This window comes from Pan troglodytes, chromosome 12 (genome assembly GCF_028858775.2).
Source record: "Pan troglodytes isolate AG18354 chromosome 12, NHGRI_mPanTro3-v2.0_pri, whole genome shotgun sequence".
Classification (NCBI taxonomy): domain Eukaryota; kingdom Metazoa; phylum Chordata; class Mammalia; order Primates; family Hominidae; genus Pan; species Pan troglodytes.
This window is the reverse complement of record NC_072410.2, coordinates 59326245-59343737: the sequence shown is the minus strand read 5'-3', so window position 1 is coordinate 59343737 and position 17493 is coordinate 59326245. Positions and strand designations below refer to the sequence as shown.

Genomic DNA, 17493 nt, shown 5'->3' with positions numbered 1-17493 from the left:
AGTTACCAAACAGTCTACTCTTAAGTGAATAAAAATTTCCAGTTATTTTATAAGCTAGGATCTAAAAAATATACAATCAATAATAGATAAATGGTTTTAAGGGAAGAGTAAGGAACAGGGAATCAAAATCAGTTCAAAGATCTGACACCACCAATAACTTGTTATTTGATCTAAGCAAGCCACTTATCTATGCCTCAGTTTACTCACTTGTCAAATGATACTACTACTTTAACAGGAGTTTCTGAGAAAAAAATAAGAGAATATACATCAAAGCCCTTGAAAGAGTGAAAAGCACTATAACAGATTATATTATTAGTAAAATTAAAAGTCTAAAATCAACTCCTTGATGTAATCCTCCTTTTTGGTACACAGTTGAAAATTCTGTTACTTTCCATTGTATAACATGTCATATATAAAAGAATACTATACATATATGTATACATATATGCAAACATACACAGACATACATATGTATATGTATGTGTATATATACACAGTTTAAAAATAATTTTTTATTTTTAATAATTTAATAATTTACTATACCCTGATATTTACCACTCATCTTAAGAAACAGAACATTACTAATACCTTAGAGGCTACTATATGCTTATTTTATCATTATTTCTTTTCATTCACTCCAGACTGCTCTAAATTGTGTGCTAATTTTTTTGCTTGCTTTTACTTATAGTACTGCCACATTTATATATGTATCCCTAAATTATCCATGCATTCATCTTCCTTCTTTCCATCCATTAATCCTGCTTTCTGAACTTCATGTATATATATATATACATGCTATTGTATTTTTCCTTTAACTTCTGCAATACTTTTCTTAGAGAAATTTCTTGACATTATTTTTCACATATTTTCTAGGTTAACAAAATTTATTATACCCATTTAAAGCAGAGAAAATGGGGTGCGGTGAAGCTAGAAACTTGCCACATTATATAAGCAGACAATGGACAAGTTTTTCTACAGTAATTCTTAAAGAAAAACAAACTAATGACTGTCTCAGAGCTTTACAGAACATTCACATCATTAGCTTCAATTAAAAAGAAAATATTTACTTAGTGCGAGTAGCACAATTCAGTTAATATTTCTACATTGACTTTACATAGCTTTCATATTAAAGAGGAAGGTATATTAAAAAGTACCGGTTATATAAAACCCCCAAATAATATTCAAATATTTCCTTAAAATGAAAACAATAACAAATTAAATAAGACCAAAAGAAGATGTATATTTCTTTGAGGAGATGGACTGTTAGGAAACATGTAGCCTTACTATGGAATATTTTAATTAAAGAGGATGTCTCCTGAAATAAGTAATTAGTCTGACACTAATCAATCCAAACATATCATTCACCTGAGCAAGTGATGGAAGAATCTCCTTGCATATTTGCTGATTTGATCTCTATATTCCAATATAGTGGAATCCAGAAGTGGTCTTGTTGGAGCATAGAAGGTTCCAAGGCTTGTCTCAAGCTGTGCTGTGGAATTCAAACATAGCAGCACTAAAACAAGTGAAAACTCCTTCAATTACAACAAAATACTCATGTTTGCAGTCAGTCAGGTTTTGCAGACTTGGATGAAACATGAACTTGTTGCAGGAAAGATGAAATTAAAATATGACAGCTGGTACAAAAACAAACCTGTGTATAAACTTTCACTTGAGGCAAAGCTGACAATGACTCTGAGCAACAAAAAGCTGTCAAAACTGAAGAAATCCATAATGAACCAACCTCTCACCACAAATGGGTAATTAAAACAGTGACTCATCAAAGTAACACAGTTTGAACTAGTACTTCCAGTAAAATCAACTCACAGTGTGCTAAACATTTACTGTCTTTGGCTAAAAGGAGAAAACTGACCTTTCTTCATTGGGAATTGAAATCGATATAGCAGAAATGTTTTTTAAAATAATACAAATAAACAGGCATATTGGAGTAGAAATATATCTCTATTGCAATTTTAAGACAACCGTGAAAGTCCCTATATCTTCCCTAAGTCCTGCCCTAAACAGCAAAAGTCTTGGTTTTATCCAAGTGTGAAAACTAAGACCTCTGGGAGAGGAAAGAAGGACTGGAGAGGCAGGTTTTGATAAACTAGAGGGCTAAGATTGGGGGAAAGGGCACATTTTGCCTGTTTCAGAATTTTACCAAGACATGCTCATGGGACTAGGTTTTTTCCCAGAAATACCTGGAAGTTAAGTAATTACCATAATGGTGAGAGTAAGAGTATGTATGAGAACCCTACAGTTCACAGTAAGACTTCTCTGATTTTTATGCTACTAGCACTGAGTTGAATAAACAATTCCTTATTTAGCAAAACTCTTTAGTTTTAGGCATATTTGGGTTTGAAAGTATTAAATACCTCATCAGAGTAATTACTATGGACTTGGCTAAGCTGTTAGTAATTTCTTTTTTTAATCTCAAATCTAGACAGTAAAGTAAGATGAACTTTAGGGGTATTTTCTTTCAAAGCAGCAGTCAATTTAGATTACAATTGAATACAGCAATGCTATTGTGAAAACAAGCCAGATTCTCTTGCCATTGCTTGTTTTCTTGACAGCATGTTTCGTACATCTGAAATATTTGAACCTACATGGAATACTCATAACTCCCAGCACAGCTGTAGATTCATTAGATAGCCCAGCTTGATGTTTAAGGCAGAAATGAAGATCTCAAAGATAACTACAATATGGCTACAAATAAAAGAGCTCACTGGGTTCCGCTAATAAAAGGAAAACAAATTACCAGGTCAAATTTGTTAGATTCAGATAGAATAGGTCTCAAGAGAGAAAAAAAATTGTGAATGTTTTAGAAATATGTTTTGTAGTTACTTGGAGGAAAATGCACACACCTACTTAAAATGTACATATTCTGATAACCCAGCATCATGCAAAAATTTTATTTTAATAGCCTAGTATCATACAAGCTTTTTATTTCCCTATCTCCCCAATATGGTTCCTTGAAAATATACTTTATTAAGGCAAGAATCTGATAATGCCCATTTGTGTATTCCCTAATAATCTTTCCTATAACACAGTAATCTTACAAGACAAATTCACTAAGGCGCTAGCAATTTTTCAGTGTGCTGAGGGTCAATATTTTATCTTTTTCATATTTCTTCTTTAACTGTAAATTTATGATCTCTTATATAGATTGTGTATAACATAAGCATTCTTTAGGGACCCTGCTTTTTAAAATTTTTTCTTTCATGTTTTTTTTAAGTATACACTCAGTCATTACAGTATATCAATACTAAGAAATAATTAGTTAAGATAACTGCAGGCAGCAATATTATAGTAGTACCTTGTACCCTAAAAATTATGGAGTTATACTCTTCTTTTTATTTTTAACTAATACTCATTGAGTACCGAAGTAGTGGGCCATGCACTAGGCATTTTCTCATTGTAAAAATACTGGAATTTCTTGGCCAGGTGCAGTACGGGCTCACGCCTGTAATCCCAGCACTTTGGGAGGCTTAGGCAGGCAGATCACTTGAGGCCAACCTGGGCAACATAGTGAAATCCCTGTACTAAAAATAGAAAAATTAGCTGGGTGTGTGGTGCACATCTGTAATCCCAGCTACTCAGGAGGCTAAGGCAGGAGAATCGCTTGAACCCGGGAGGCAGGCATTGCAGTGAGACGAGATCATGCCACTGCATGCCAGCCTGAGCAACAGAGTGAGACTGTCTCTAAATAAAAAAAGAAAAATATCGGAATTTCCCGAGATAAATTTTGACTACCTCCAAAAAGAACATTTAATTAACATTAAATAAATATTTATTGTGGGCCATGTGTGACTTGGGCCAAGACCCACGATACAGACTTCCTGGAAGAGCATGTACTTACTAATTATTCTTCTCTAAAATTACTAAAATGAAGGTTACCTACAGAATTCTATCCAAACAACTTGTTTATTTTGGCAATGTAATAAAGTGGGATAAGAAAAATCTATAAAAATGCAAAGAAAGTAGAAAAGAATAGCTCTTCAAGTAAAGATCTTTTGACATATTTCCTGTTCCTCCTATCTTGTAAATTACCTAGGGACAGTTTCTCATTCACCATGGTTTTCCACCATTAATGTCAATGCTTACCACAAAGATATGAAAGATGCAAATGTTAGAATGTTTAGGTGCATTGTACATTAAGTAAATAACTTATAAGAAAAATAATACTATTAGATAATTGGCAAATATAAAGATTTATTTCATTATTGTATGTGTCACAGCATTCCCCACTGCCCCACCCCCTGACCTTAGTTTTTTTACCTTCTCTTTTAAAATTAAACATCTTAGATATTTATCGACAAAATTACTTATTGGGCAAAGGTAAGGAAATCCAAGCAGGCAGAAGAGAGAAGAGTGTTACAACTATACGTCAGAATAAGGAAAACAAGAAGGAGCAGCCTGGGCTACAATTCAGATATACAAAAAAAGGAAGTGTTAAGGACTATTGTCTGGACAGAGGACTTCGGTGTGAGAAAAAAATATTGATATCTAATGTGAGGGAGGAATAAAGACTTTTGTTTGGTGCCCTTTGTCTAGCAGACCCCACGGAGTACATGAAATTTTTGATCAAAGTTTGAAATCTGAGCATGTTCTGTCTGTGAGCTTAGACTGAATTGTACAATGACTGCACTGTAAGCTCCAACATAAGCATATACAGAAAAGCTGTTCTTTATGTTGACAAATACTATACAGTAAGTACTATATGGGAGCAATTATTTGATATCTGATCCTTTCAGTTTTAATAGAGCACTAACATTTTTATCATTTAATCTCCAATACCATGACTCAAAAACAACCTCAAAAAATAACTCAAAATCTATTTCATGTATATACAAAACTCATCTATGAAAAATATTTCAAGTCTGACCTTCTCTCTCTGGAGTGAGCTTCTGTCTAAGAAGATGGTTTACAATGGCGCTCATGCTGATAAAGCACTGGTGGCCCAGAGTGTCCCAGTTCATGCTGCTCAGGATGTTTATTGCCTCATAGATCTCATCACAGTGAATGTACTGGAAGATGATGTCTATCAGGCCCAGCTGTCCTCGAGTGAAGACGCCTATCACAAAACATGGAAAACCAGGTGAATCTTTTAAAATAAAAGTAGAATAACAAAAAGAGTTAACTTTTCCATAAAGAAAAAAACCTATATTGCTTGCATTAAGTGCTAGAAATGTGGGACTGATCTCCTTCTCAACTAATATTTGCTATAAGATACACTGATAACAACAAAAACACATCTGTTGATCCTTTTAAAATGAAAGAAAATTCACTTTTACTCTTAGGACCAAGAGCATAAAACAAAGATTGGGGGGTGGCATTCTGTTCTGGTTTTATTGTCTTTTAAATATGGCTGACCTCATTTGAAATTAATAATTTCTGTGTATTAAATGACAATAAGTACTAGCAAAAAAAAAACAAGGTTTTTTGCTTGTTTTATGTAATTTTTAAAATCTTTTCAAAATGGTAGGTTACAAAATCTTTTTTTCTTCAATGTTTACTGATTAAAGTCTAAAAAACTTCTTCTCAGTACAAATAATCATGAAAGAAAATGAGAAAATGTATCTGAAATTACTTTTAAGCCACAAAGTATTATAAAATATTACTGTAATTCTTTTTATTACTATCATCATCATCATCATTTAACTGGAATAGTTATAGGCTTCAGGATTTTAAAAAATGTATTAGTTCATGAGAAAGATGCTAAAATTCTTCATACTAACTTCAAATCACATCAAAATGAAAACTTGTGCTATTAACAGGACTCAACTTGATAGGGAATCTGGGGAATTGCCCTGACTATACTAAGCAGTAAAACTTTACTATTCCTTTTGTGTTGGTAAAATCAAAGAATGTGACCGTCCAACAGCCTTCATGAGCCTGCAGTCAGGCATTGGAAGTCCTCATAAATCAGGGTGGTTCCTTGGCAGTAGATATTAATTCATAGGAACTTTGCAGGAAACCAAAAATATCTGAAGTCTGTTGACTCCACCTATACCCTATGTAATACTTCTACTAGTAACAAGAGAAAGAACTCATCTATTGAGAAGAAAAGCTAACATATAATCATAATAAAATCATTGAAAGGTGATAAAGAGAAAATCTTAAAAGGCAACCACAGGAAAAAAAATACACTGGATGTACAAAAAAGCAAAGATATGAATGATTACAGATTTTGCATCTAAAATTATGTAATCCAGAAAACAATAACAAGACATTTTAAAAGTACTGAGAGGTAAAAAAATTAATCTAGAATTCTATACCTTTATAAAAATGATCCAAAATTCATGAAGAAAGATAACAATCCTTAAATGCACCTAATAACAGAGCTGTGAAATAATAAAGCAAAAACTGACAGAACTAAAAGGAGAAAAAGCCAGATCTAAAATTATAATTGGTGCCCAGGGGCGGTGGTTCATGCCAGTAATCTGAGCACTATGGAAGGCCAAGACAGGCAGATCACTTGAGGTCAGGAGTTCGAGACAGGCATGGCAAACATGGCAAAACAGTCTTTACTAAAAATACAAAAATTAGCCAGGCATGATGGCAGGGGCCAATAATCACAGCTACTCGGGAGGCTGCAGCAGGAGAATCGCTTGCATCTGGGAGGTGGAGGTTGCATTGAACCGAGATCACACCACTGCACTCCAGCCTGGGTGACAGAGTGAGACTCTGTCTCAATCAATCAATCAATCAATAAAATTATAATTGGAGATTTCAGCACTTTTAATAATCAAGAGAATATGTAAGCAAAAAATCAGTAAGTATAAGAAATACTTGAAAAACACTATCAATGAATTTGACCTAATTGACATTTATAAAACACTGCACCCAACCACAGTAAAATACATTCTTTTTAAGTGCACACATAACACAGACCAAGATAGAGCATATTCTGAGTAATATAATGAAGCTACATACATTTAAAAGTTTTAAAATCATAAGAGCATTTTCTCTGACCACAATAGAATTAAATATCAGTAACAGAAAAATTATCTGGAAAATCCCCAAATATTTAGAAGTTAAGCAACATCCTTCTAAATAACCTATGGGTCAAAGAAAAAAATGTCACAAAGTATATTAGAAAATATTTTTAATTGAATTAAAGTAAGACCCAAAGTAAATGGAAGGAAATAATAAAGACAGTAAATAGTAAATAACAAATATAGAAAAATCAATGAATTCAACAGCTTGCTTTTTGAAAAGATCAGTAAAATTGACAAACTTCTGTCTCAGCTGAGAAAAAAAGAGAGATGATACAATTACCAATAAAAGAATGATCACTACAGAACTACTGACATTTAAAATCAGTGAATAATTAGTTTTTATATGAACAAATATAACCTAAATGCAATGGATTCCTTGAAAGACCCAAACTATCAAAGCTCACTCAAGAAGGAATAAACTTGAATGGCTCTATATTATTTAAGTTTGAAGTCAGTGTTAAAAAAAACCTTTACACATACACACACACACACGTGCACCAATGCACACACATAATTAAACACGACCTGCATATTAAGATGTCTTCACTGGTGAATTCTCTCAAACATTAACGGAAGAAATAATAAAGCCAGGAACAGTGGCATACACCTATTGTCCCAGCCTCACAGGAGGCTAAGGCGGGAGGACTGCTTGAGCCCAAGAGTTTTAAGTCCAACCTGGGCAAGACAGCAAGACTGTGTCTCTAAAAAAAAAATAGTAATGCGTAAAAAAAAAAAAAAAATTAACAAAAGAAGAAATAATATAAATTCAATACAACTCAAATTATAAGAGAGAATACTTCCCAACTCATTTCATGTGGTTAGAATTACACTGACACCAAAAATGAAGATATCACAAGAAAATAAAAAGAAAACTACAGACCAATATTTCCCATAAACAAACACAAAAACCCTTAACATAATATTAGCAAATCCAGCAATATATTAAAAAGATAATATACCATGAACAAGCAAGATTACTCCCACAAATGCAAGGTTGCTTAAACATCTGAAAGCCAATCAATATAATTTACCTTATGATGAGAAAAAAGAGAAAAAACCTATAATCATTTCAATTGCTGCAGAAAAAGCACTTGAAAAAAAAATCAACATCCACTTAAGATAATATATCTCAGCAGACTAGGAATAGAAAGGGACTTCCTCAATATAATACCATCATACTTATAGTGAAAGATTGAATGTTTTCCACCGAAGATTGGAAACAAAGCAAGGATGTCCTCTCTTACCATTTCTATTTAATATTGTACCAGATGTCCTAGCTGTAAGAAGTGAAGAGAATAAAATAAAAAGCACACAGTTTAGATAAGATGATGTAACACTTCTAAATCCAGTTGTCATGGTCATCTATGTAGAAAATCCTAAGGATTCCAAGTTACTTCAGCTAAGAATGAGTTTAACAGGATTGCAGGATACATAGTCAATATTTTAAAAATTTATTTCTACATAATCCCAATGAACAATAAAAATTGTAATAAAAATATTTACAATATAATCCAAAAACATGCAATACTTAGGGATAAATATAACAAAGCATGTACAAGACCTTTACACTTAAAATTATAAAACTACACAGAGAGAAACTAATGAACACCTAAATAATTGGAGAAGGGTACTACTTTTATGGATTAGGAGACTCAATATTGTTAAGAAACATTCCTCCCTAAAATGATCTATAGATCCAACACAATCTCAGTCAAAATCCCATCAGGTGAAACAAGCCAGTTTCAAAACTTATATAGACATGGAAAGGATCTAGAATAGTCAAAATAATAGGAAAAAGAAGAATAAAGTTGAAGGACTAACAGTACCTGATTTCAAGACTTACTGTAAAGCCACTTACTGTAAAGCCACAGGAATCAAGTCAGAATGGTACTTGCTTAAGGTACAGACATTTAATTCACTAAAAGACAATACAGTTATTGATAGATCAAAGTAATTCAATGGGAGAAAGAATACTCTTTCTGACAATTGGTGCTGGAACAATAAATATTTATATTAAAAATTAATCTCAACCCATACCTCATACCATATGCAAAAAATTAACTTGAAGTAGACCATAAACCTAAATGTAAGAGCTAAACCCACAAAACTTCTATAAGAAAATCCTTGTGACCCTGCGTTAAACAGTTTTCTTAGGACGTGAAAAGCAAAAGCCATAAAACAAAGAACATTATGAACTGAATTTCATTAAAATTAAAAACTTCTGCTACTTTATAAACAATGGTAAAATAATGAAAGGGTAAACTACAGGCTGAAAGAAAATATTCACAATACAAGTATCTTACAAAGGCCTTGTATTCATAAAATATACATAAAAAATCTCTTACAACTCAAGAATAAGTAAAGAAAAAATCCAATTAAATTTGGGCAAAAGATTTGAAGACATACTTCATCAGACAAGATATACAACAAATAAGCACATGAAAAGATGCTTGATTCCAACAGTCACCAGAGAAATGCAAATTAGTACCACGACACACTTACTAGAATGGCTAAAATTAAAATGACCATTAATTTCAAGTGTTAGAACTTGGAGCAACTAGAGTTCCCATAAATTGCTGATATGCTAAATGACACAATCATTTTAGAAAACAGTTTCTTCTAAAGTTGAACAAACACTTAGCATATGGCCCAGCCATTTTAAACTTGTAGGTTTTTGACAAGAGAAATGAAAATATATGTTCATACAAAGACTTGTAGATGAAAGTACATAGCATTTTTAATCTGTTAGCGAAAATCTGGAAACAAACCAAATGTCCATCAATATGTGAAAGGATTAAAAAACTGTGGCACAGAAATACAAAAAAAACCCTCAGAGGATATTAGGAACACCTCTATGCACTCAAGCTAGAAAACCTAGAAGATATGAATAAATTTCTGGGAACGTACACCCTGTCAAGATTGAATCAGGAAGAAACTGAATCCCTGAACAGACCAATAACAAGCTCCAAAACTGAATCACTAATAAAAAGCTTACCATCAGAAAAAGCTTAGGACCAGACAATTCACAGCCAAATTCTACCACGTGTATAAAGAAGAGCTGGTACCATTCCTACTGAAACTATTCCAAAAAAATGAGAAGGAAGGACTCCCTAACTCATTCTATGAGGCCAGCATCATCCTGATACAAAATCTGGCAGAGAGACAACAAAAAAAGGAAACTTATGGCCAATATCCTTGATAAACGTAGATGTAAAAATCCTCAATAAATACTAGCAAATGAAATCCAGCAGCACATCAAAATGAAAAGCTACCACAAATAAGTAGGTTTTATCCCTAGATGTAAGGTTAGGTCAACATACACAAATCACTAAATGTGATTCATCACATAAACAGAATGAAAAACAAAAACCACACGATCGTCTCAATAGACACAGAAAAGGCTTTCAATAAAATCCAACATCCCTTCATATTAAAAAAAAGAAAAAAAACCTCAACAAACTAGGTATTGAAGGAATATACATCAAAATAATAGAGTAACCTATGATAAATCCACAGCCAACATCACACTGAATGGGCAAAAGCTGGAAAACTGGAACAAGACAAGGATGCCCTCTCTCACCATTCCTGTTCAATATAGAACCGGAAGTCCTAGCCAGAGCAATCAGGCAAGAGAAAGAAATAAAACACATCCAAATAGAAGACATGAAGTCAAACTATCTCTGTTTGTAGAAAATATGATTCTATACCTGGAAACCCGATAGTCTCTGCCCAAAAGCTCCTAGATCTGAGAAACAATTTCAGCAAAGTTTCACGATACAAAACTAAAGTATACAAATCAGTAGTATTTCCATACATCAACGACATCCAAGCTGAGAGCCAAATAAGCAACACAATCCCATTCACAAAAGCCACAAAAAGAATAAAACACCTGGGAATACAGCTAACAGAGAGGTAAAAGATCTCTACAACAGGAATTACAAAACACTGCTCAAAGAAATCAGAGATGACACAAACAAATGGAAAAACATTCAAAGCTCATGGATAGGTAGAATCAATATCATTAAAATGACTTTACTGCCCAAAGCAATTTACAGATCCAGTGCTATTCCTATCAAACTACCAATGACATTCTTCACAGAATTAGAAAAAAAAATAAACTAATTTGAGAGCCGTTCCAAGATGGCTGAATAGGAACAGCTCCGGTCTGCATCTCCCAGTGTGACTGACACAGAAGACGGGTGATTTCTGCATTTCCAACTGAGCCTCGGCTGGTGATACCCAGGCAAACAGGGTCTGGAGTGGACCTCCAGCAAACTCCAACAGCCCTGCAGCTGAGGGATCTGACTGTTAGAAGGAAAACTAACTAACAGAAAGGAATTGAACATCAACAAAAAGGGCATCTATACCAAAACCCCATCTGTAGGTCACCAACATCAAAGACCAAAGGTAGATAAAACCACAGAGATGAGGAGAAACCAGAACAGAAAAGCTGAAAATTCTAAAAACCAGAGCGCCTCTTCTCCTCCAAAGGATCGCAGCTCCTCGCCAGAAGTGGAACAAAGCTGGACGGAGAATGACTTCGACGAGTTGACAGAAGTAGGCTTCAGAAGGTTGGTAATAACAAACTTCTCCAAGCTAAAGGAGCATGTTCAAACCCATCACGAGGAAGCTAAAAACCTTGAAAAAAGTTAGACGAATGGCTAACTAGAATAAACAGTGTAGAGAAGAACATAAATGACCTGATGGAGCTGAAGACCATGGCACGAGAACTTCGTGATGCATGCACAAGCTTCAATAGCCGATTCAATCAAGTGGAAGAAAGGGTATTGGTGATTGAAGATTAAATTAATGAAATAAAACGAGAAGACAAGGTTGGAGAAAAAAGAGTAAAAAGAAATGAATAAAGACTCCAAGAATTATGGGACTATGTAAAAAGACCAAATCTAGGTTTGATAGGTGTACCTAAAAGTGATGGGGAGAATGGAACCAAGTTGGAAAACACTCTTCAGGATATTAGCGAGGAGAACTTCCTCAACCTAGCAAGACAGGCCAACATTCAAGTTCAAGAAATACAGAACACACCACAAAGATACTCCTCAAGAAGAGCAACCCCAAGACACATAATCGTCAGATTCACCAAGGTTGAAATGAAGAAAAAAACGTCAACAGAAGCCACAAAGAAAGGTTGGGTTACCCACAAAGGGAAGCTCATCAGACTACCAGCGGATCTCCCTGCAGAAACATTACAAGCCAGAAGAGGGTGGAGGCAAATATTCAACATTCTTAAAGAAAAGAATTTTCAACCCAGAATCTCATATCCAGCCAAACTAAGCTTCATAAGCGAAAAAGAAATAAAATCCTTTACAGATAAACAAATGCTGAGAGATTTTGTCACCACCAGGCCTGCCTTACAAGAGCTCCTAAAGGAAGCACTAAACATGGAAAAGAACAACTGGTACCAGCCACTGCAAAAACATGCCAAATTATAAAGACCATCCATGCTATAAAGAAACTGCATCCATTAACAGGCAAAATAACCAGCTAACATCATGACAGGATCACATTCACACATAACAATATTAACCTTAAATGTAAATGGGGTAAAAGCCCCAATTAAAAGACACAAACAGACAGATTGGAAAAAGAGTCCAGACCCATCACTGTGCTGTATTCAGGAGACCCATCTCACGTGCAGAGACACATAGGCTCAAAATAAAGGGATGGAAGAAGATCTACCAAGCAAATAGAAAGCAAAAAAAGCAGGGGTTGCAATCCTAGGGTATGATAAAATAGACTTTAAACCAACAAAGATCAAAAGAAACAAAGAAGGCCATTACATAATGGTAAAGGGATCAATTCAACAAGAAGAGCTAACTATCCTAAATATATATGCACCCAATACAGGAGCACCCAGATTCATAAAGCAAGTCCTTAGAGACCTACAAAGAGACTTAGACTCCCACACAATAATAATGGGAGACTTTAACATCCCACTGTCAATATTCAACAGATCAATGAGACAGAAGGTTAACAAGGACATCCAGGACTTGAACTCAGCTCTGCACCAAGCAGACCTAATAGACATCTACAGAATTCTCTACCCCAAATCAAGAGAATATACATTCTTCACAGCACCACATTGCACTTATTCTAAAATTGACCACATAATTAGAAGTAAAGCACTCCGCAGCAAATGTAGAAGAACAGAAATCACAACAAACTGTCTCTCAGACCACAGTGCAATCAAATTAGAACTCAGGATTAAGAAACTCACTCAAAACCGCACAACTATATGGAAACTGAACAACATGCTCCTGAATGACTACTGGGTAAATAATGAAATTAAGGCAGAAATAAAGATGTTCTTTGAAACCAACGAGAACAAAGACACAATGTACCAAAATCTCTGGGACACATTTAAAGCAGTGTGTAGGAGAAAATTTATAGCACTAAATGCCCTCAAGAGAAAGCAGCAAAGATCTAAAATTGACACCCTAACGTCACAATTAAAGGAATAGAGAAGCAAGAGCAAACAAATTCAAAAGCTAGCAGAAGGCAAGAAATAACTAAGATCAGAGCAGAACTGAAAGAGATAGAGACACAAAAAAACCTTTCAAAAAAATCAATGAATCCGGGAGCTGGTTTTTCAAAAAGATCAACAAAACTGATAGACCGCTAGCAAGACTAATAAAGAAGAGAGAACAATCAAATAGATGCAATAAAAAATGATAAAGGGGATATCACCACCTATCCTACAGAAATACCATCAGAGAATACTATAAACACCTCTATGCAAATAAACTAGAAAATCTAGAAGAAATGGATAAATTCCTGGACATATACACTCTCCCAAGACTAAAACAGAAAGAAGTTGAATCTCTGAATAAACCAATAACAGGCTCTGAAGTTGAGGCAATAATTAATAGCCTACCAACCAAAAAACGTCCAGAACCAGACGGATTCACAGCCAGATTCTACCAGAGGTACAAAGAGGAGCTGGTACCATTCCTTCTGAAACTATTCCAATCAATAGAAAAAGAGGGAATCCTCCCTAACTCATTTTATGAGGCCAGCATCATCCTGATAAAAAAGCCTGGCAGAGAGACACACAAAAAAGAGAATTTTAGACCAATATCCCCGATGAACATCGAAGCAAAAATCCTCAATAAAACGCTGGCAAACCGAATCCAGCAGCACATCAAAAAGCTTATCCACCACGATCAAGTTGGCTTCATCCCTGGGATGCAAGGCTGATTAAACATACGCAAATCAATAAACGTAATCCATCACATAAACAGAACCAACGACAAAAACCATATGATTATCTCAATAGATGCAGAAAAGGCCTTCAACAAAATTCAACAGCACTTCATGATAAAAACTCTCAATAAACTAGGTATTGATGGAATATATCCCCAAACAATAAGAGCTATTTATGACAAACCCACAGCCAATATCATACTGAATGGGCAAAAACGGGAAGCATTCCCTTTTAAAACCGGCACGAGACAAGGATGCCCTCTCTCACCACTCCTATTCAACATATTGGAAGTTCTGGCTAGGGCAATCAGGCAAGAGAAAGAAATAAAGGGTATTCCATTAGGAAAAGAGGAAGTCAAATTTTCCCTGTTTGCAGAGGACATGATTGTACATTTAGAAAACCCCATCATCTCAGCTCAAAATCTTCTTAAGCTGATAAGCAATGTCAGCAAAATCTCAGGATACAAAATCAATGTGCAAAAATCACAAGCATTCCTATACACCAATAATAGACTCAGAGCCAAATCAGGAGTGACCTCCCATTCAAAACTGCTACAAAGAGAAGAAAATATCTAGGAATCAAACTTAGAAGGGATGTGAAGGACCTCTTCAAGGAGAACTACAAACCACTGCTCAAGGAAATAAAAGAGGACACAAACAAATGGAAGAACATTCCATGCTCATGGATAGGAAGAATCAATATCGTGAAAATGGCCATACTGCCCAAGGTAATTTATAGATTCAATGCCATCCCCATCAAGCTACCAATGACTTTCTTCACAGAATTGGAAAAAACTACTTTAAAGTTCATATGGAACCAAAAAAGAGCTTGCATTGCCAAGACAATCCTAAGCAAAAAGAACAAAGCTGGAGGCATCACACTACCTGACTTCAAACTATACTACAAGGCTACAGTAACCAAAACAGCATGGTAGTGGTACCAAAACAGAGATATAGACCAATGGAACAGAACAGGGGCCTTGGATATAACACCACACATCTACAACCATCTGATCTTTGACAAACCTGACAAAAACAAGCAATGGGGAAAGGATTCCCTATTTAATAAATGGTGCTGGGAAAACTGGCTAGCCATATGTAGAAAGCTGAAACTGGATCCCTTCCTTACACCTTATACAAAAGTTAATTCAAGATGGATCAAAGATTTAAATGTTAGGCCTAAAACCATAAAACCCCTAGAAGAAAACCTAGGCAATACCATTCAGGACATAGGCATAGGCAAGGACTTCATGTCTAAAACACCAAAAACAATGGCAACAAAAGCCAAAATTGACAAATGGGATCTAATTAAACTAAAGAGCTTCTGCACAGCAAAAGAAACTACCATTAGAGTGAACAGGCAACCTACACAATGGGAGAAAACTTTTGCAATCTACCCGTCTGACAAAGGGCTAATATCCAGAATCTACAAAGAACTCAAATAAATTTACAAGAAAAAAACAAACAACCCCATCAAAAAGTGGGCAAAGCATATGAACAGACACTTTTCAAAAGCAGACATCTATGCAGCCAATAGACACATGAAAAAATGCTCATCATCACTGGTCATCAGAGAAATGCAAATCAAAACCACAATGAGATACCATCTCACGCCAGTTATAATGGCGATCATTAAAAAGTCAGGAAAACAACAGATGCTGTGGAGGATGTGGAGAAATAGGAACACTTTTACATTGTTGGTGGGACTGTAAACTGGTTCAACCATTGTGTAAGACAGTGTGGCGATTCCTCAAGGATCTAGAACTAGAAATACCATTTGACCAAGCAATCCCATTACTGGGTATATACCCAAAGGATTATAAATCATGCTACTATAAAGACACATGCACACATGTTTATTGCGGCACTATTCACAATAGCAAAGATTTGGAACCAACCCAATGTCCATCAGTGATAGACTGGATTAAGAAAATGTGGCACATATACACCATGGAATACTATGCCGCCATAAAAAAGGATGAGTTCATGTCCTTTGCCAGGACATGGATGAAGCTGGAAACCATCATTCTCAGCAAACTATCACAAAGACAGAAAACCAAACCCTGCATGTTCTCACTCATAGGTGGGAATTGAACAATGAGAACACTTGGACACAGGAAGGGGAACATCACACACTGGGGCCTGTCAGTGGGTGGGGGGCTAGGGGAGGGACAGCATTAGGAGAAATACCTAATGTAAATGACTAGTTGATCAGTAAACCAACATGTCACATGTATACCTATTTATCAAACCTGCATGTTGTGCACATGTACCCTAGAACTTAAAGTATAATAAAAACAAATAAAATAAAAAAGGGGAAAAAAAAGAAAAACTAATTTAAAATTCATATGGAACCAAAAAAAGAGTCTGAATAGCTAACACGATCCTAAACAAAAAGAACAAAGCTGGAGGCATCACAACATACCCAACTTCAAACTATACCACAATGATGCAATGACCAAAACAGCATGGTACTGGTACAAAAACAGACACAGAGAGCAATGAAACAGAATAGAGAGCCCAGAAATAATGCTACACACCTACAACCATATGATCTTGACAAAGTCAACAAAAACAAGCAGGGAAAGGACTTCTTATTCAGTATATTGTACTGGGATAACTGGCTAGCCATATACAGAAGACTGAAACTGGACCCCATCTTTACACCATACAGAAAAATCAATTAAAGATGGATTAAAGACTTAAATGTAAAACCTAAAACTATGAAAACCCTGCAAGGTAACCTAGGAAATACCATTTGGGCACAGGCCCTGGCAAAGATTTCATGACAAAGGCGCCAAAAACAGTTGTGACAAAACCAAACATTGACAAATGAGACTAAAGAGCTTCTGCACAGCAAAAGAAACAATCAACAGAGTAAACAGACAACCTAAAGAATAGGAGAAGATATTTGCAAATTATGCATCTGACAAAGATTTAGTATCCAGAATCTTAAGGAACTTAAACAAATGAACAACCAAAACACAAACAACCCCATTAACAATTGGGAAAGAACATAGACATTTCAAAAGAAGACATACATGCAGCCTACAACCATATGAAAAAATGCTCAACATCACTAATTATCAGAGAAATGCAAATCAAAACCACAATGAGATACCATCTCATACCAGTCAGAATGGCTATTATTAATAAGCTAAAAAAAAAACAGATGCTGGTGAGGGTGCAGAGAAAAGAGGATGCTTATACACTGCTAGTGGGAACGTAAATTAGCTCAGACGTGGTGGAAAGCAGTTTGGGCATTTTTCAAAGA

At 35.1% G+C, this 17493-nt stretch overlaps 1 protein-coding gene across 22 annotated transcripts in view; it reads right to left on the bottom strand.

Moving 5' to 3' along the window:
- The window catches only part of WDPCP (WD repeat containing planar cell polarity effector), a 729520-nt gene that overhangs the window by 273374 nt on the left and 438653 nt on the right, over nt 1-17493 (bottom strand). For all 22 annotated transcript variants that reach the window (XR_010149488.1, XR_010149489.1, XR_010149490.1 and 19 more), the window contains 2 exons: nt 4883-5071; nt 1366-1489 (listed from right to left, as the gene is read on the bottom strand). Coding sequence is in view for 19 of the 22 variants with exons in the window: in XM_054678456.2 (XP_054534431.1) it covers nt 1366-1489; nt 4883-5071 (313 nt within the window). In the remaining 3 variants the exon portion in view is untranslated. The remainder of the gene's footprint in view (nt 1-1365; nt 1490-4882; nt 5072-17493) is intronic.